Here is a 21,671-nt window from a genome sequence, read left to right as displayed (position 1 = left end):
CAATAGAACAAGTCAAAATTCACTGAAGGCTGTAAAACGGCCAAAGAACATTGGCTGAGCTGGAACACTAGCCTGAGGCCAAAGCGTCTTAATCTAGCGGTTAAGAGCGTTGGGCAGTAATCTAAAGGTGGCTGGTTCGAATCCCCGAGCCGACTAGGTGAGAAATCTGTACCCTTGTACATCGACAGATTTAGGCACTTAACCCTTGTCGTTCTGGATAAGAGCGTCTGCTAAATGACTCACATGTAAATGTAAACTAGGCCTCTGTGAAAGCGTGGCAATAACTTATTAACTTTACATTATTCACAGACAGACTCCTCTGAAGGCAGGCAGGCAGCACACTCCTGAAAACGAACTGCTCAGCAAAGCAAAGGCTATTTTGAGAACTACCAGATTTATATAAAAAAAGCTAATTTTCAGTGTCTGTGTCCAGTGTCTGTTTATATGTTAAGGGGGTGTTACTTTGGCAGATAATGTCACACAACTAAATATATATATACTTTTTTAGATAATTAACTAAATGTATGGTGTTTTTGGTTTATGTCCGTTTCATTGTTTGTTATGCTATGAATTGTTATTTTATGGTTGTAAGTGATCAAATGAACTAGAACATTTTATATTTAGCAATTTTGAGTAATTACTACTTTAGTAAGGATACACTTAGTAAGGATATACAATTTGCTAAATGGCATATTATTATTATATTATTTATTCAGCACTACTGCAGTTGCTAAATAATTCCAATAGATGGCAGCATAAGACCATGAATGACATTTCAGAAGATTAGTTTAGTTCTCTCCCTGGATACACTACCACTCCCCCTCACAGGAAAACTCCTGCCTGAGCTTTTTACTGTCCCTTTCCACACTGCTAACGCAAGAGAAAGGACTGAAAACACATTACTGTGAAGTAATATAATGATGATTCATGTTTATTATTACCTGTTTTTATGCTCATGTTTTAAAATTATACCTCATTACTATAACAATTATCAAAAAGCGCAAACATTAATTCAGTCACCTCTGGTCGACATGTGTTTTTCTAGTACATTCATTGTCAAATTCATCAACCAGCACAGAGCCACTCTGCCTTCTCGAACAAGTAGCCAACTCAACAAGCCCCGCAAAAAGCTTGTGCCGTCAGCGGCAGCGAGCACTCTGCCTTCTAGCACAAGCGAGGGGCATGTTGAGGTAAATTTTCTAACAGCGATGGTTGCATGATTTATTGGTGGGCTGTAATATATGAGATATTAAGATGATGTCATAATGCATGTTTACTAGGGTTGAGGTTAGCGCATCTGACTAGTGACTATTTGGCCGGGGTTCAATACCTGCTAGAGTTAATATTTTGTTGCTCTCCCAAAAGCAACACAGGCCTAATACGAGATATATAGCTAACTGTAAAGTAATGAGTGACCTTTTTAGAAAATCATAGGACATAGTCTTTGGTTGCATGCTATTTTATGCTTGTAGCCTATAACTGATGCTTCATGGTCTTATGCAGCCATCTATTGGAAATATTTAGCAATTAAAAGTTATTAATTCACGTAAAGACATTGGTGAGGCAGCTGAGAAATAAAGTGTATTTTTCTTATTAATTCTGGAGATCAGTCTCAAACCAGCCCCACCTATGACATGCCAATTGCTGGACTTTCACATAGAGGTTACTAGGTCACACCCAGTTCAAACCACATTTAAAAAATAAAACAAATGTGTTGTTTATCAAGTGTTCTGCCTTGCAATAATACCTATAATAAAATGACTAATAAAGGTTACATAGGTTTTATTAAAAAAATAACAATAAATGCTATTTAGTACTATAATGGTATTTACTAACATAAAATTATTACTAAAATAAGTTCTCAACGTGTTCTAGGCTACTCCACCCTAGAATTAGGGTTAGGGGTTAGAGTTAAGGCTAAAATAGGTTATAAGTAGGGTTAGAGTTTCTGTATAGCACTTTGTGACATCTGCTGATGTAAAAAGGACTTTATAAACACATATGATTGATTGTTAGGTTTAGGGTGTTTAAAGCAAAAAACTGTATGGGTTATAGCTCTCTTGCTCCTCCCTGTGGCCTTCTGTGGGTACTACATACCTCATTCACAACACTTGCTAGGCTCATAATCTGAGGTAGCAACTGTGTTAGATCTATAAATCAATAAGCTACACCTATCCATTTAGTTTACAACTCAGTGAACCTGCGCAGCATTCGCTCAATTTGATGCCTACTAACAAACAAATTACCCAGCAACAATTTAGAAACAATAAATCGTACAATTATTTTGTAAAAATGTATTTATTTAAAAAATGTCTGGCTGTTTAAATCGGCTACATCTTGAAAAAGGAGGACAGGAATGCGTTCTGTTTAGGTTTTACACCTTTTTATGAAAATAATATGGTTAACCATCGCTAGCACTGTGGGCAGGGGCGGTGTGTTCATTAGGGCGATATGGGCGACGCACTGCCAAACGGGAAAAGGAAGGGATTTTTTTTCTAATCAATTATATCACAGCAACATTAGTTATCAGTGTTCTAATCTAGACGTCTGATCTGCCACTAAATGTCCAATCAGGCTAAAGTCGTGCTTCAAATGGCCCCGCCCCCTTTGGGGCGATTTCAGTCAGGTTGAAAATCGCCCAGAAGTCTCTCATAGCCTGTCATGTAAAATCTTTTTTTTTCAAATATCAGAGCTTTCAATACAATCTCTATGGGTTTCTGAGGGCTTGCACTTACGCGCTTTCGTCATACGTAACATAACCATGAACGTAACTAAGAAAAGAGCGGGTAGCAGCGTCAATCAATTCACGTACTACTATCAAGATGGCTAGCCTTCAGTGCAACTCGATTGTCTCTTTGAAAGAAGTTCACATCAAAGACCATTCAAAACGAGCTACTGTAACTGGAGTGTATGCTAGCGGTCATGAGGGAACATATTGTCTCAATCGCCAGTGTGCTTTTGGAGAGACTGAACGGTCTTTTTGCCATTCAATGGGCCAGGAACGTCTGAATGCACTGGCCATGCTTTCCATGGAGAGGGAACTAGTCCTCAGCATGCCTGATTTCAATGAGAAAGTCATTGACCGCTTTGCTGCATTGAAAGAGAGAAGAGAACAGTTTCAGTACAAGTAATGTAGCCTCTCTCTCTCTTTGTCCCTCCCTGTCTGTCTCTTTAACACACACACGCCCAAATCAGTTCACAGTTGATGTTGTTTAAAATAGTTATTTTTCATTTTAAAAAAAGTTAAAAAATAATAATAATCTTCATTTTTACAAATCTATACAATTGGCCAGAATATGGTTGTTCATATTTACAAATCTATACAATTGGCCAGAATATGGTTGTTCATTTTTACAAAGCCATACAGATAGCTGTGTTTACCTTTTCTATAAATTATTTTCAAATTCTGTTTTCAGGCAAAATGTCTATCACTGTTCATTTTCACAAATCTATACAAGAGGGAAGAATATGGAAGTCTATAAAAATTTCTTATTACCAATAACTTGCATCAATGTTTTCAGTAGCCTCTATCAAAAGCTCCTGCTTGCTTGTTGTGAATTATGCTCAGGTGCACATATTTCCAATTCAACCATGAGGCAAAAAATGTGGTAAAAGCTCTTGTTGATCCTGCAATCTGAACAAATACCAAGATGCTGTATTTTCAGCTGATATTTCATTTGTTTATGGAAATGCATATTGTTTATGAAGTGTTGAGGAATGTGAAAGAACACCCTTGATTATTTTTACAGTGATAACTTATTTTGCTTTTGTAAGCCAACACTTTTGAGATCAGTCAATAAATGCTTCTGGCATTGACTTATATGCTGCCCCTGTCTTCATGTTGTTGCTGGACATATCTTTTTTAAAATGTGTGTAGGTCACCTAAATCATCAGAAAAATTGCCCCCCCTGAGAATTTTTTCAGGAGCCGCCACTGACTGTGGGTCACCACAAGGTGTACCCAGGTGAACAGTGAGTTTGCTCACCAAGTAGTCATAACCTTGTTAATAATAAGTTACCTGAGGTAAAGCTACAATGTTAATACGGGCTGGTCTCATTACCAGCCCATAATAGTGAAGCTGGCATTGTGACGCAGAACAATGGGCTGGGAATAGAACTTTCATTAGGCGAGTTGGTGCCACAGAGCTCAATACAACTAATAGGAGCTGGCAGGGTGAAACATGCCCTATCATTTCTAAACTACGGCAAGCATCTGGGACATATGGTAATATTATGAAACTGGGCTCCATGGTGGATGCAATTAAGTAGTTTTATCAGAAAAAGGCGTTCAAAATGTAGTGTGTCCAGCCTAGTCCTAGCCCCCGCTGCCGGCTGGTCGCGCTTGTCTGCATTAGCATTATGTCCTACATCCCTACAATAGAAACACCCAAAACTATCTGTGCTAGCAAACCCTGTGTTCCACCCCTCCCCTGCGTAACCTTGAAGTTTGTTAAGAAACAAACACTTGTCTACGAAAAGTTAAATTTTTAATGGATTCCGCTTGGCACACAGCCGAGAGCACACGAAAACCACTTTATTTTTAAATTTACCAAAACTAACCAACTACTTGCGGTCTGTTCGTAAGTAATAAACGGAGGCTGGACTATAATATAAATCCATTATACTTTGTGACACAAAATGGGAAAAGGGGAAATTATAATAATACAGAAAAACACCCTTCCAACTAACCCTACTCATTAAATACCCACTACCCCATTCCACTACTTTGACCCTATCTGCTCCTGCACCATGCCAACGACCTGGGAGGACAGGAAACCACAACTCAACACACCCTGTAACTCTTCTGAAGTCTAATCTTGTATGCCCAAATACTACTCTGCAGCTGCCACCACAATATCTATTTTCTTTTTTTTACGTTCCATTTCTGCGGTACAGTTGATAACCATTGCTATGAACTCTAAGAAGCTAACTTTACTGAAGCATATATCACTCGTTGGCCTATCCCTCTGTGCTGGCACAGATCTACTACTCACAGGGATCCTCTCAGGATCTCTCACCCTTGACCCATCCTCCTCTACTTTCTTCACTGTCTCAGCATACGACACCTTCTGCACTACTCTGACTCTAGCCACCTCAACCTGCCTCTCTCGCACTGGACACTTCCGATCCCCAGCAACATGGGCATCCCAACAGTTGACACACACAACTTTATCCACCGAAACTACACAAACCTCTATCCCATGCCCTCCTGCACACTTCTCACATCTTGGAATCTCCCTCCTACAAACTGCTGCAACATTACCATAAACGTTGCACCTGAATCAGCACAGTGGATTCGCCACAAAAGCTCTAACAGGATAACTGATATATCCTACCATGACTTTGTTGGGTAAAGACTCAAACCTCAAAAGGACTGACAGTGACTCCTCTGTTTCACCACGCTCACCACCGGGTCTGTGTTGCACCAAACGGCGGGAATCACAAACACCAGCAGTCTTCAACCTTAATTGCTCCACTTCTACACTTAACGCTACCCCAGAAATCACTCCTTTCAATGGTGCCCTGTTCCTAAGAGCAAAGCAAGAAACAGATCTTGACCCAAGTTGCGTGACACGGAGCGCCCACTCCCTCTGGTCAGAAGAAACACAAACAAATATCACAAGTCCACTACAGGTTACCTTCACTGATTCAACTGCACCCAACTCCTTTCCCACCCACCCTGAAACCACAAATGGATCTGCCAAAAGGTATGGATCCACTTTTTCCTACAATGTAACTCCTACTGCACCAGATTCTTCTTTATCATGTCCATTGATGCCAGGCTCTGGTTCTGAGCTCTTCACCACACCTTCTACCTCACTTAACTCTCCCTCATTCATTTCCATTTCACCTCCAGAACTCGGTCTGGCGAATGGCTCACTCTGTTTGCACTTGAGTTATAACATTTGAAATGTCTCTATTCCATTGAAACTTTTGTGAGTGTAATGTTTACTGTTAATTTCTGGTGGTTTATTTCACTTTTGTTTAGTATCTATTTCACTTGCTGTGGCAATGTAAACATATGTTTCCCATGCCAATAAAGCCCTTTGAATTCAATTGAATTGAGAGAGAGAGAGAGAGAGAGAGCTCCATGTTAATGTATAGGGGACATGAGTCGGTCATGGTTACTCATGGTTATGTGATGAGGTAACCCCGCCTTCGACTTCAAAATCAGTGTCGGCCCTCAGCCCAATAGGGAATGTCCTCTTGGTGAAACGGTCAAGATGTTGTTTTCTCCCTCAGTAGACCCGGGTTCATATCCCGCCGGTTACATTAAGCAGTATATTCTCTGAAAGGGGACCAGACAGCCTGTTCCCAACAGTGGAGCCAGTGGGATTGGAGACGGGCCCCCCTCTCTCTCTGACTGGAGGAGAGAAGTGAAATGGTGTGTCTCCTCTGGTCAACAATACTCACCTTGAGAGACTCCACAGCCTGTTGGAGCTCCTTCAGCTCCTTCTCTCTCTCCTGGAATCTCTGCTGGACGTTCTGCTGACTCATCCCCAGCTGCCTCTGTGGAGAATCACTCTTCAATGAGCTATCAAGCTTTATTTGTCCAGTAGATCAATAGTATAGTAATGGGACATAGGGCCGATAGAAGATAGGGATTAAAATGTTGAGGAAGAGTCTGTGTGAAATTATATAATTAAGTTGTTATGTGAATGATTATAGTTTTAACAGTGCACAAAACAGGGGAGCTGATTGGGTGTTTGATAACGAATGATAATGGTGTTTGATTTTAGAAAATTGTGATACATTTGGAGAATCTGGGTTAGCATATCTATATAATCAAGGTTTGTGTTCATATTTGTTCTGCCGTGGATCGATATATTTTGAATGATCTCATATTCAAACAACCTTAATTCCTACTGTATGTTTAATTATTTGTTTATCAGACAGTCACCAACAAGTAGTTCTGGTCTTACCTGTTTCTCAGTCCTCTCTGCTGCAGCTGACACTGTATCATGGCCTTTATGTTCATCCATTGTACACAGATAACAGATACACTGCTGATCGGTACGACAGAAAACCTCCAGCAGTTTGTCATGATGAGAGCAGATCTTCTCCTGTAGTTGTGCGGTGGCTTTGACCAGCTTGTGCTTCTTGAAAGCAGGAGATTCATAGTGAGGTTGGAGGTGAGTCTCACAGTAAGAGGCCAGACACACCAGACAGGACATGAGGGCTTTCTGCTTTCTGGTCCCAGTGCAGAAATCACACGCCACATCTCCAGGTCCAGTATAGCACAGAGCAGGAGGGGGAGCAGCCTGGAGTCCTGTCTTCTTCAGTTTCTCCACCAACTCAGCCAATATGTTACTTTTCGTCAGATTAGGCCTTGGAGTGAAGGTCTGTCTGCACTGAGGACAGCTATAGACCCCTTTCAGAACATCCTGATCCCAGCAGCCCTCAATACAGCTTCTACAGTAACTGTGTCCACAGGGGATGGTGACCGGCTCCTTCAGTAGATCCAGACAGACAGAACAACAGAACTGGTCCTGGTCCAGCAGAACTCCTTGCTGAGCCATTTGGACGGTTGTTCACTCTCACACAGACAGACGACACAGAGACTCAGATCAGTTTCGTTTCCTCAGAAGAGAGTTTGTGGAGGGGAGGGACTTCCTGGTTCTGCCAGAGGGGTGGGGTTAAAAGGAGGGAGGGAGGGGTTAGAGGAATGGAGGAAGAGAGAGAGGAACTGCATGCAACAGGAAGAGGGAGACAAATAGTTGTGTTCCTAGGTTACAGTCCTTAACATGGAACAAATGAAATAATGAATCTTAAAATGTGAGTTGTTAGAATATATAAAGGATAACAGTTTCTATGAAGAACATATGTATAATTATTTTAATGACCTTTATAATGCCTTATAATACACTAATGTGTTATAATTAAGCAATAAGGCCTGAGGAGGTGTGGTATATGGCCAATATACACTACCACAGCTAAGGGCTGTTCTTAGGCACAACGCAATGCGGATTGAGAATGATGTAACACTTTCAAAAATCAAATCAAATTATTGGTCACATACACATATTTAGCAGATGTTATTGCAGGTGTAGCGAAATGCTTGTGTTCCTGGCTCTAACAGTGCAGTAATAACTAACAATACACACATCTAAAAAGTAAAGGAATGGAATTAAGAAATATATAAATATTAGGACGAGCAATGTAGGAGTCTGGAGTGTAAATATATTTATAAACTGGGTAGTTCAAGCCCTGAATGCTGATTGGCCGACAGCCGTGGTATATCAGACCGTATACAAAACATTTATTTTACTGCTCTAATTACGTTGGTACGTTAATAGCAATAAGGCAGTTTTAGAACACCTACTCATTCAAGGGTTTTTCTTTATTTGTACTATTTTCTACATTGTAGAATAACAGTGAAGACATCAAAATTATGAAATAACACATATGGAATCATGTAGTAACCAAATAAGTGTTAAACAAATCAAAATATATTTTATATTTGAGATTCTTCAAATAGCCACCCTTTGCCTTGATGATAGATTTGCACACTCTTGGCATTCTCTCAACCAGCTTCATGAGGTAGTCACCTGGAATGCATTTCAAATAACAGATGTTCTTTCTTAAAAGTTAATTTGTGGAATTTCTTTCCTTCTTAATGCGTTTGAGCCAATCAGTTGTGTTGTGACAAGGGAGGGGTGGTATACAGAAGATAGCCCTATTTGGTAAAAGACCAAGTCCCTATTATGGCAAGAAGAGCTCAAATAAGCAAAGAGCAACGACAGTCCATCATTACTTTAAGACATGGTCAGTCAATACGGAACATTTCAAGACCTTTGAACGTTTCTTCAAGTGCAGTCGCAAAAACCATCAAGCGCTATGATGAAACTGGCTCTCATGAGGACCGCCATAGGAAAGGAAGACCCAGAGTTACCTCTGCTGCAGAGGATAAGTTCATTAGAGTTAACTGCACCTCAGATTGCAGCCCAAATAAATGCTTTACAGAGTTCAAGTAACAGACACATCCCAACATCAACTGTTCAGAGGAGAATCAGGCCTTCATGGTCAAATTGCTGCAAAGAAACCACTACTAAAGGACACCAATAAGAAGAAGAGACTTGCTTGGGCCAAGAAACACAAGCAATGGACATTAGACCGGTGGAAATCTGTCCTTTGGTCTGATGAGTCCAAATTTGATATTTTGGGTTCCAACCGCAGTGTCTTTGTGAGACACAGAGTAGGTGAACGGATGATCTCCACATGTGTGGTTCCCACCGTGAAGCATGGAGTAGATGGTGTGATGGTGTGGGGGTACTTTACTTATGACACTGTCTGTGATTTCTTTAGAATTCAAGGCACACTTAACCAGCATGGCTACCACAGCATTCTGCAGCGATACACCATCCCATCTGGTTTGCGCTTAGTGGGACTATCATTTGTTTTTCAACAGGACAATGACCCAACACACCTCCAGGCTGTGTAAGGGCTATTTGACCAAGAAGGAGAGTGATGGAGTGCTGCATCAGATGACCTGGCCTCCACAATCACCCGACCTCAACCCAATTGAGATGGTTTGTGATGAGTTGGACCGCAGAGTGAAGGAAAAGCAGCCAACAAGTGCTCAGCATATGTGGGAACTCCTTCAAGACTGTTGGAAAAACATTCCTCATGAAGCGGTTTGAGAGAATGCCAAGAGTGTGCAAAGCTGTCAAGGCAAAGGGTGGCTACTTTGAAGAATCTAAAATCTAAAATATATTTTGATTTGATTGAACACTTTTTTGGATACTACATGATTCCATGTGTTATTTCATAGTTTAGATGTCTTCACTATTATTCTACAATGTAGAAAATAGTCAAATAAAGGAAAACCCTTGAATGAGTAGGTGTTCTAAAACTTTTGACCAGTAGTGAAGGTATCCAAACTTTTGACTGGTACTGTATACAGGCTCTGACTGTCTGCTCTATATCAGCATTCATCTTGGGCCAGAATAACACTGTTTTAGCACCTCGTTTGGACTTTTCCATCCCTAGATGGTCCTTGTGTATTTTGATCAGAAAGTTTTTCTGTACCACACTTGGTATCACAATTCTTGAACCCTTAAACAGAATTCCATCAAGTCCAGATAGCTCATCCCTGTATTGACCATACGGGTATGGTATAGCTTGTACAGACTACCTGCATGTTATGGCTTGAATCACCTTTTGCAACCACTCATCTTCTGCAGCAGCACGTGAAATAACTGTCTGTTTCATCCCACACTGTTTTACCACAGATAAACACACTGCATTTCTCACATGCATATGACAGTGCCAATGCCTCTTTCTCAATCTGAGCATAGTTACACTCAGAAGTTGGCAGAGCCCTGGAGGCATATGCAACTGGGTGCCATCTAGTGCCATACTGCTGTAGCAACACTGCACCTTAACCTGCTTTAGAGGCATCTGCTGAGATTGAGGTTTTGCGCCTTTTATCATAGAACCTAAGTAGTGGAGCATGCATGATGTAGTGGACATTCTAATCAATAATGAGGAGAGACAGGGTCAATCACCAAATCAGGATATTACTTTTTTCAAAACTTAGCAATAAGGTAATAAGTTGAGGCTGGTCGACCCAACAGTCTTGACACAAAGAATACTAAAGATCTTTTATAGCAAAGATACACCCTCTTAGTCTACATGACAAATAACAGATGTATGGAATGAGTCAAAAGGTGAGACTTGATATATGAGAAAGGAGTATCCCCCAGCCAAACTTTTGACTGGTACTGTAAACAGGCTCTGACTGTCTGCTCTATATTCCCCCCCCCCCCCCCCCCAAAAAAAAACTAAAAAAAAACATATTGTAAAGTGGTTATCCCACTGGCTATAGGGTGAATGCACCAATTTGTAAGTCGCTCTGGATAAGAGCGTCTGCTAAATGACGTAAATATAATGTAAATGTAAATGCATTTACATGGTTTATGAGTTTATCTGGAGTATCTAGGTGGTTGCCTGGGGCAGAGGGACCGTGAGAGAATTTTACTGTCTTGATTGATGGATGGATATCTGGAAAGATGGCTGCCGGACAGTTTTTCGCTCTTACACTCCATAAAGATTTGTTCATATTTCATAGTAATGTATTCACACTTCATAAACAGTTATTCATATTTCATAGAAAGGTATTTACACTCTAGAGGAGAATGTTTTTGGTTTAATGTTAAAGATACTCAATAAGATAAATTGTTACTTGTCATAATCCTATTCTGTTTGGTTTCAAGACTTTTAGTTAGTCTCGAAGGGGGGAAATGTCGTGTATTAGGATTATGTCTTTGTTAAATGTTTTTCATGAAGAAATGGAATGTTGTTTATGTTAGGTCAAGAGTAGCCAGTTGTGGGGTGACGCCCCAGGGGAGACTGGTGATTGGCCAGAAGAGGGAGCACCCATCTTTTTGCATTGTTTATAAGTAGGGGCTAGACAAAACGCTCTCGTTGGCTGGCCCTCACTACATATTCGTTGCCAAACCCACTGGCTCCAGGTCATCTATAAATCACTGCTAGGCAAATCCCCGCCTTATCTTAGCTCATTGGTCACCATAGCAACACCCACCCATTGTATGCGCTCCAGCAGGTATATCTCACTGGTCATCCCCAAAGCCAACACCTCCTTTGGCCGCCATTCCTTCCAGTTCTCTGCTGCCAATGACTGGAACGAACTGCAAAAATCTCTGAAGCTGGAGACTCTTATCTCCCTCACTAACTTTAAGCATCAGTTGTCAGAGCAGCTTACCGATCACTGCACCTGTACACAGCCCATCTGAAATTAGCCCACCCAACTACCTCATCCCTATATTGTTATTTATTTAGCTCATTTGCACCCCAGTATCTCTATTTGTAGCTCAGCTGGTAGAGCTGGTAGAGCACGGGGCTTGTAACGCAAGGTAACAAGGTAGTGGGTTCGATCCCCGGGACCACCCATACACAAAAATGTATGCACGCATGACTTTAAGTCGCTTTGGATAAAAGCGTCTGCTAAATGGCATATTATTATTATTATTATTATTTGCACATCATTTTTTGCACATCTATCTCTCCAGTGTTAATACTAAATTGTAATTATTTTGCACTATGGCCTATTTATTGCCTTAACTCCATAACTTACTACATTTGCCCACACTGTTTATAGATTTTCTATTGTGTTTTTGACTGTAGTTTTGTTTATCCCATTTGGGCGGCAGGTAGCTTAGTGGTTAAGAGCGTTGTGCCAGTAACCGAAAGGTCTCTGGTTCTAATCCCCGAGCCGACTAGGTGAAAAATCTGTCGATGTGCCCTTGAGCAAGGCACTTAACCCTAATTGCTCCTGTAAGTCGCTCTGGATAAGAGCGTCTGCTAAATGACCTATTTTTTTTTTTTTATGTAACTCTGTGTTGTTGTTATTTTTATCGCACTGCTTTGCTTTATCTTGGCCAGGTCGCAGATGTTGCATTCATTCTCAAAATAAGTTACATTTTTGCAAAAAAAAATTATTGTGCCAAAAGTTTGAGGTATAATGTGGTCCCAGTTCCAGGGACATCACTGGATAGACGATCCAATATGGCTGCCAACGCAATAGCTATCTAGGCTATTCCAAGACATTTAAATGTTTCCCCTTAAACCACTCAAGTGTTGCTTTAGCAGTATGCTTAAGGTCATTGTCCTGCTGGAAGGTGAACCTCCATCCTAGTCTCAAATTTCTGGAAGATTGAAACGGATTTCCCTCAAGAATTTCCCTGTACATAGCGCCATCCATCATTCCTTCAATTCTGACCAGTTTCCCAGTCCCTGCCGATCAAAAACATCCCCACAGCATGATGCTGCCACCACCTTGCTTCACTGTGTTCTCGGGGTGATGAGAGGTGTTGGGTTTGCGCCAGACATAGCGTTTTCCTTGATGGCCAAATAGCTCAATTTTAGTCTCATCTGACCAGAGTACCCTCTTCCATATGTTTGGGGAGTCTCCCACATGCCTTTTGGCGAACACCAAATGTGTTTGCTTATTTTTTTCTTTAAGCAATGGCTTTTTTCTGGCCCCCTTCCATAAAGCACAGCTCTGTGGAATGTACGGCCTAAAGTGGTCCTATGGACAGATACTCCAATCTACGCTATGGAGCTTTGCAGCTCCTTCAGGGTTATCTTTGGTCTCTTTGTTGCCTCTCTGATTAATGCCCTCCTTGCCTGGTCCGTGAGTTTTGGTGGGCGGCCCTCTCTTGGCAGGTTTGCTGTGGAGCCATATTCTTTCCATGTTTTAATAATGGATTTAATGGTGCTCCGTGGGATGTACACATTTTCAGATATTTTTTTATAACCCAACCCTGATCCGTACTTCTCCACAACTTTGTCCTTGACCTGTGTGGAGAGCTTGGTCTTCATGGTGCCGCTTGCTTAGTGGTGTTGCAGACCCTGGGGCCTTTCAGAACAGGTGTATATATACTGAGAGGAGAGAGAAGTACTCTTCTTGAATTGTCTCTCTATCTTATCTGTCTTCTATATGATGTTCTCCTCTCCTCCTCTCTTCTCTCCTCTATTCACTCTATTCTATCATCCACACCACATGCCAGCTTCAACACAATCCATTTACAAGTTAAAAGACACACCTTGGAATAAATAGCAAAGGAAAACTACTACTAGATGGATTTTTTATTTCCCATCACCATGAATCATATTTAATAACTGAACAGTAGCAGACCTAACTTCATCTGTTCCTGACTCTGGGTAGTGGATTAAAAAGACCATCAATCTCCAATCACATTAAAGTACAATTCTGAACATTACTGATATACTGAGTGGCAAGTCAAGATATCTGCTGTTTTTATTGTTTGGTTAATAGCACCACCTGCTGGACAGGTTTAATGTTGCTTGACTGAGCAGGATGGGAGAATAAAAGATGCCAAATTTAGGGTCGGTTTCCTGGACATCTCCATTGAAGATGCTTTTTAGTCTAGAACTAGGCTTCATCTTTGTCCGGGAAACCGGCCCATATAGTTCAATTAGCAAGTAAGTAACACTACCTGTTCCATGATACTGAGGAAAATGACATTGAGACAGAGAACCAATTGAGAAAACATTTCAATGGTTCTGAATGACAACCAACATACATTAACAGCATACATCATGATTAATGTAAATGTATAAGATTAAAACGTTGCACTTACAAATAATATGAATGCATTGAATTGTAATTCATAACATCTTCTGAAGATCAAATCAACCAAATCATTGTACATAAAAACAGTGCAGAATGAATCATCACATCTGGGGACCATCACCACCAGCATGACTAGTATCTATGTGGATCCTACTACAGTTTAACCAGCTCAGCTATAGACTACACCAGCATGACTAGTATCTATGTGGACCCTACTACAGTTTAACCAGCTCAGCTATAGACTACACCAGCATGACTAGTATCTATGTGGACCCTACTACAGTTTAACCAGCTCAGCTATAGACTACACCAGCATGACTAGTATCTATGTGGACCCTACTACAGTTTAACCAGCTCAGCTATAGACTACACCAGCATGACTAGTATCTATGTGGACCCTACTACAGTTTAACCAGCTCAGCTATAGACTACACCAGCATGACTAGTATCTATGTGGACCCTACTACAGTTTAACCAGCTCAGCTATAGACTACACCAGCATAACTAGTATCTATGTGGACCCTACTACAGTTTAACCAGCTCAGCTATAGACTACACCAGCATGACTAGTATCTATGTGGACCCTACTACAGTTTAACCAGCTCAGCTATAGACTACACCAGCATGACTAGTATCTATGTGGACCCTACTACAGTTTAACCAGCTCAGCTATAGACTACACCAGCATGACTAGTATCTATGTGGACCCTACTACAGTTTAACCAGCTCAGCTATAGACTACACCAGCATGACTAGTATCTATGTGGACCCTACTACAGTTTAACCAGCTCAGCAGTACCCGTAATCAGATCAAACCCATTATAGAGACTAAACCCAGGATAGAGGGGCTGAGTGAATGTGGTCTGGACTCTGTGGAGGAGGGTCATTGTGTCAGAGACACTGTAGAAGGACAGAGTACCTGCCTTGTGATCCAGGTACACTCCTACTCTGGAGGACTGAGGGCCTGAAACTTTAGTCCTAACATTATTGTGTCTGAACCAATAACCATCACTATAGCACTCTAAACTCCAGGACTTGTCATTGTATCCAAAATCACCATCTGTCCCTGTTCTGCTGATGTCTTTATATGAGACTGCTGTATCAACCCAGTCCCCACTCCACTCCACCTCCCAGTAACAGCGTCCAGACAGACCCTCTCTACACAGAACCTGACAGTATTTGGTGAATCTGTCTGGATGAACAGGATATCGTTGGACTTGGTCTGTAAAGGTCACCTTTCTGTTCCCTTCAGACAGAGAGAGGTATGTGTGTGCTGTGTTTGGGTCCAGTGTGAGCTGACAGGAATCTGGGAGAAGAGCAGAGCAGAGACCAATGAGGGGAGTTAGAACAATAAGTGAAGTCAGATACTGTATCTACCCTGTCTTTGATCAGAGCACAGCAGAGATCAAATCAGAGAAATATGAGGAGTCAGATAGATACCCAGTCTTTGATTAGATCTACTATTGCTATATATTTCTAGAGGGATTGTTAGGAGTGTCAGTAAAAAGAGACTGTTAGTTACTTCAGAATAAAGAGACTCACATTGTAAGAACTGTTCTCTGGTCTTGGGCTCTGGAGGCAGTACAACCTCCACTATATTCACTACAGACACACAAACACATTCACAGAGAGAGGGAATGTTATCATCATACCATATTCCACATGTATATGACTAGTAGGGAACTTTCAATGGTCTAAAGTTGATGTTCTTATTATTTTCAACACACCTGTAGTGGAGATCTTGGTCCATTCTCCTTTAAGGACGTCTTCTAGTTTCTCTCTCAGTTCAGACACAGTCTTACTCACATCTCCAAAGTACTGAAGAGGACGGACAACGATGCTGGGTAAGTCTGAAGATACACTGGTACCGGAGAGAGACTGATAACTCTGGAGAGAGAGAGATAGAGGGAGAGAGAGAGAGAGAGAGAGAGAGAGAGGCAGAGAGACAGAGAGACAGAGAGAACAGAACCAAATGATTGAGAGTTTTACATTGAGTTTTAATTTCATATCACATGTATCAAGGCAGTTTAGTTACCTGGAGGAAATGGATGTGATCCTCTGTGTGTGAGAGCTGCTCCAGCTCAGTGCTTCTCTTCCTCAGCTCAGCTATCTCCTGCTCCAGTTGCTCCAGGAGTCCTTCAGCTTGACTCACTTGAGCCTTCTCTTGGGCTCTGATCAGCTCCTTCACCTCAGAGCGCCTTCTCTCAATGGAGCGGATCAGCTCAGTAAAGATCTTATCACTGTCCACCACTGCTGCCTGTGCAGAGCGCTGTTAAGAGAGAGAGAGAGACTGACTTGTCTTACTTTAATGAGCCATCCTCATTACACTAACACCCCCACCCCTAAAAGTACATTGCGTGCCACCACAACCTCCACACAATCACATTATCCAGTACCCAACACCACAGTACAATACACCATCCAGCACCACATTCCAACCGTCCATCCAACCCCTCCTCTCCAGCCGTACAGACAGCCCCCCTGAGCCCCCATACCTCCTGAAACATCTCCACACTGTTGATCATTTTGTACAACTCAAACTCAACCCTAAGGCGTCAACAGTAATGGCATTACCCTGGCAACACAGAAAAAACATGATGAACAGTCTGTCATTGCAGAAAACGGACACCCCTCCCCAACTCCCAGGTCAACCCGAGCCAACCAGCTATTGGTGTCCAGGGCTCCATGTAATACCCTCCACTGGACGACCCCTGACCTTTCCAGCACTGGGAGCTTATAGAGCCCCTCCACCTATATCATGCCATGCTCTCAGCCCCCACAACCCCCTGCCACTGATGCCCCTTCACTCCCACTAAGCTCAGAGTGTTAAAAGTCAGTAAGTCCTCCGGACTCTCCTGCCAGTCCCCAGTCTCTGCTGTCACTTGCAGTGGTGGAAACGGTGGTGGCCCCTCCTCAGGCTGCTCCAGCCCTCAGTACTGCAGCATAGAAATCAGAGACCCCTGCTGTATTGAGTCTCTGATGAGGAGCTGCTGATCCAGCCCCAAACCACCAGCCCTCCTCAACAGAGCACATGCTGGTTCCCTCCAGCCCACCTCCGTACGGTACAGTAGCCTCTGTGCTGCTGAGTCAGAACGCTGCCACCCTGACCAGAAAAAATTCACTAACTTGCGCTGCAGGTCCACAAGCAGACCACCAGGGGCGTTGAGAATGGCCAATTTAAGCCATAGAGAGGATGCCACCAAGTTGTTGATGATCAGCACCGTCCCTCTGTATGCCACTTGGGAGATGAGCCACCTCCACTTCGTCAGCCTCGACACCACCGCTTGTGACACTCCTTCCCAGTTCTTCCTATCCCAACCCTCCGAGCCCAGATACACCCCAAGCATCTTGAGCCACTCACAGCCCCACTGCAACCCCCCTGGAAGCTGCGGAGGTGCCCTGTCCCTCCATGCCCCACATAACAGAGCCTCACTCTTGCCCCAGTTTCCCTAAGCAGAAGACGCCCCCTCGTACACCCTCAAACTATTCTCCAGGGCCTGTAGGTTCTGCTCATCCCTAACCAACACAGACGTCATCAGCGTATGCTGACACTGCTATGCCTGTCCCCAACCCTATGCCTGGCTCCCACACTCCCTGTAGCCTCCTGCGTAGCAGGCCCAGAAAGGGCTCAATAACAAGAGTGTATAGCTGCCCTGACAGAGGGCATCCCTGGTGAATGCCCCTCCCTACCCAGACTGGCCTACTGAGCCCTCCCCACACCTTGACCATACATGAAGCCCCAGCATACTACCGCGACATTACGTGGTCCTCTGTAGCTCAGCTGGTAGAGCACGGCGCTTGTAACGCCAGGGTAGTGGGTTCGATCCCCGGGACCACCCATACACAAAAATGTATGCACGCATGACTGTAAGTCGCTTTGGATAAAAGCGTCTGCTAAATGGCATATTATTTATATTTATTTATTTAACATTTGAACACAGGCCACAACTCCTGATTATGAACAGATTGTCTGTGTTTGAGCGTCCTGGTACACAGTACGTTTGGTCCTTGTGTACAATAGAGTCCAGGTGGGACTTGAGTCTGTTAACGAGGACCTTGGCAAAGACCTTATAGTCCAAACAGAGCAATGCCACAGGCCTCCAGTTCTTTATGTCGCTCAAATCCCTATTTTGGGCAGTAGAGTCAAAGCCTCCCGTCTACAGCTTAGCGACAGCTCCCCCACCCCGACGCACTCACGCAACACACAACACATGTCCTGTAAAATAATTCCCCAGAACTTTTTATAAAAATCCACAGGCAGACCGTCTGAGAGACAGCAGCTGAGAGTTTGTGTAAGGCCAGGGAAATGTCTATTTGATTTCTCTGTGACAGAGAGAGTTTGGAAAGGTCTGTGAGCAGAACCTGAGAACACCCAGGATAATAATAATAATAATAATAATAATATGCCATTTAGCAGACGCTTTTATCCAAAGCGACTTACAGTCATGTGCATACATTTTTACATATGGGTGGTCCCGGGGATCGAACCCACTACCCTGGCATTACAAGGGCCATGCTCTACAGAGGACCACAGAGTTCTGCCCTCTATAAATCAGAGTACAACTCTAAAGCCGCAGCCTCATCTCCCCACAACAGAAGTTACCCACCCATCAGGCTCCCTCATCTCCCCACAACAGAAGTTACCCACCCATCAGGTTCCCTCATCTCCCCACAACAGAAGTTACCCACCCATCAGGCTCCCTCATCTCCCCACAACAGAAGTTACCCACCCATCAGGCTCCCTCATCTCCCCACAACAGAAGTTACCCACCCATCAGGCTCCCTCATCTCCCCACAACAGAAGTTACCCGCCCATCAGGCTCCCTCATCTCCCCACAACAGAAGTTACCCGCCCATCAGGCTCCCTCATCTCCCCACAACAGAAGTTACCCACCCATCAGGCTCCCTCATCTCCCCACAACAGAAGTTACCCACCCATCAGGCTCCCTCATCTCCCCACAACAGAAGTTACCCGCCCATCAGACAAACGTAAAACAAGGGATTTTCTTGGTTTCCCCACTCTGTTTTTCCAACCCCTCTGGTGAAACAGAGAACTGAGCCCTGTACTATAATATAATTTAATGTGCCATTTTGCAGACGCTTTTATCCAAAGCGACTTACAGTCATGCGTGCATATATATATATATATATTTTTTGTTGTGTATGGGTGGTCCCGGGGATCGAACCCACTACCCTGGCGTTACAAGCGCCGTGCTCTACCAGCTGAGCTACAGAGGACCAGGTGCAGACACATTTATGAAAGCAAAGACAAGGTCATTATTTGGGCTCTAAACACTAACAACCTACCCTTACACACCTCTTTTGCTACCCCTGCACTAAGATTTCTGCCATGGCATTTAAATGTTTTTGGTTTACATATTCCCCCAGTTAAGGAAGTCTAACCGTGAAATCTCCATAAGAGGTGGGAGGGAAATCACCACAATCAGAAACCAGTAGAGAAGCCCATAAAGCCGCCATGCCAGAAAAAACCATCAATTTAAGCAGATTCTGAAGACATGCCCTTAAGAACCCATGACCCATTTTCTCAGCCTATACCGCTTCCTGGGTGAGAGGACACTAAACCCCTCATTCTTCATCACGTGTTGTACTGACCTTACAAACCTTCCAGGATCAATCAAATAAGACTCCAGCAGAACCTTCTTTTTCCCCTTTAGTCTCCATCAGGAACCTAGAAAGTTCTCTCACCGTATATACTGGGCCCTCAGCCTGACTGGCTGTCAGCTCTGGTTCCAATGAGCCGTCTGAAAACGAGACGCCTTGTCCTCCGCTCCCGCAGACTCACCTCCCCCCTCTTCCTCCTCCTCCATTGGCACGGTACCGTCCTCCTCCTCCCCAGTCTCTGCCCCCCTGATCAGAGCCTCTTCCCCAATGACAGGCAATATTTCCTGGGATGAGCCCACCAAGCCTTCGCCCACCGGAGTCTCTGTTACTACAGAAACCTGCCTCAGCTCATGTAGCCCAGCTGCAACCCTCCCCACCACCGCTTTCTCCACGGCCTGCGCACCACCACTTGGCCATTGACTACTCTCCTCCCTCCTGGTACCACCACCACTTGACCCTGCTCTACTCTCCTCCTTCCTGGTACCACCACCACTTGACCCTGCTCTACTCTCCTCCCTCCTGGTACCACCACCACTTGACCCTGCTCTACTCTCCTCCCTCCTGGTACCACCACCACTTGACCCTGCTCTACTCTCCTCCCTCCTGGTACCACCACCACTTGACCCTGCTCTACTCTCCTCCCTCCTGGTACCACCACCACTTGACCCTGCTCTACTCTCCTCCCTCCTGGTACCACCACCACTTGACCCTGCTCTACTCTCCTCCCTCCTGGTACCACCACCACTTGACCCTGCTCTACTCTCCTCCCTCCTGGTACCACCACCACTTGACCCTGCTCTACTCTCCTCCCTCCTGGTACCACCACCACTTGACCCTGCTCTACTCTCCTCCTTCCTGGTACCACCACCACTTGACAACTTTCATGTTTTGAAATTATACTTCATTACTATAATGATTATCAATAAGCCTAAACATTAATTCAGTCACCTCTGGTCGACAAAAACGTATTTTCCTAGTACATTAATTGTCAAATTCATCAACCAGCATCGAGCACTCTGCCTTCTCAGGCAAGCGAGGGGCATGTTGAGGTAAATATGCTAACCGCCAAGGTTGCATTATGTCATTTATTGGTGGGCTGGAAGATGCAGTGTTTTTTCTTTTCTATTCAGAGGCTATTTACTCCCAATATGAGATCATTTTATATAGAAGGTTTTTATAATGCATGTTTACTAGGGTTGAGGTTAGCGCATCTGAGTAGGGATTATTTGGGTTCAATACCTGTCCTACCTATCAATCATATTGCTGCTTGTAGCCTATAACTGATGATCCCCACACTAGAAACACCCAAAACTATCTGTGCTAGCAAACCCTGTGTTCCACCCCTCCCCTGTGTAACCTTGAAGTTTGTTAAGAAACAAACACTTGTCTACGAAAAGAGACATGTTTAACGGATTCCGCTTGGCACCCAGCCGAGAGCACACGGAAACCACTTGCAAATTTACCAAAACTAACCAACTACTTGCGGTCTGTTCGGAAGCAATAAACGGAGGCAGATTAGCCACCACAACTCTTATCGAAAGAGGCGACATCTGCACCAACACACCCCTCACAACAAGACAAACCTTTTTCATTAACACAACCACCGCCTTGTTCATTCTGGATGCAGAGTGCAGATGTTCCGCTCCAACCTGTTCGCCGACCATGAGCAAAACTTCCTCCACACCTTTCTCCGGAACGGACCCGAAGCGACAGCGTTTCTTCTCCACTCGGTTGAGGCCATCACGCCGCCCTAACAAACTACCCCTACTCCCCCCTCAACTCTAAACGATAAACAGTGGAAACCAATAAACAAACCCTCCACCATCAGAAAATACATTCAGAAAATACGCAAGAACCAAAAGAAAAAAGAATAGTAGCCCTCCTCACGAACCACAAATCTCTCACAGCAACAACTTCTTCTTCTATGATAT

The 21,671-nt window shown here is 43.5% G+C and overlaps 2 protein-coding genes across 3 annotated transcripts in view; both read right to left on the bottom strand.

The window, feature by feature from the left end:
• Positions 1-7,621, bottom strand: part of LOC311120629 (tripartite motif-containing protein 16-like) — a 14,095-nt gene extending 6,474 nt beyond the window's left edge. The window contains exons 1-2 of the mRNA XM_084195209.1: positions 6,923-7,621; positions 6,414-6,509 (exon numbers count right to left, since the gene is read on the bottom strand). Of these exons, the coding sequence (XP_084051335.1) occupies positions 6,414-6,509; positions 6,923-7,519 (693 nt within the window). The 5' untranslated portion in view covers positions 7,520-7,621. The remainder of the gene's footprint in view (positions 1-6,413; positions 6,510-6,922) is intronic.
• The window catches only part of LOC311120630 (tripartite motif-containing protein 16-like), a 27,932-nt gene extending 6,261 nt beyond the window's left edge, over positions 1-21,671 (bottom strand). The window contains exons 1-5 of one of the 2 annotated variants that reach the window (XM_084195210.1): positions 21,324-21,666; positions 16,154-16,387; positions 15,846-16,005; positions 15,661-15,720; positions 13,760-15,424 (exon numbers count right to left, since the gene is read on the bottom strand). In XM_084195210.1, the coding sequence (XP_084051336.1) occupies positions 14,892-15,424; positions 15,661-15,720; positions 15,846-16,005; positions 16,154-16,387; positions 21,324-21,404 (1,068 nt within the window). In that variant the 5' untranslated portion in view covers positions 21,405-21,666 and the 3' untranslated portion in view covers positions 13,760-14,891. Of the gene's footprint in view, positions 1-13,759; positions 15,425-15,660; positions 15,721-15,845; positions 16,006-16,153; positions 16,388-21,323 lie in introns of those variants that run through there. The other variant, XM_084195211.1, reaches the window with a different exon arrangement.

The sequence above is a fragment of the Coregonus lavaretus genome (genome assembly GCF_964263955.1).
Source record: "Coregonus lavaretus genome assembly, contig: HAP1_SCAFFOLD_6375, whole genome shotgun sequence".
In the NCBI taxonomy this organism is placed as follows: domain Eukaryota; kingdom Metazoa; phylum Chordata; class Actinopteri; order Salmoniformes; family Salmonidae; genus Coregonus; species Coregonus lavaretus.
The sequence above is the reverse complement of the archived record's forward strand: the minus strand, read 5'-3'. Positions and strand labels throughout refer to the sequence as shown.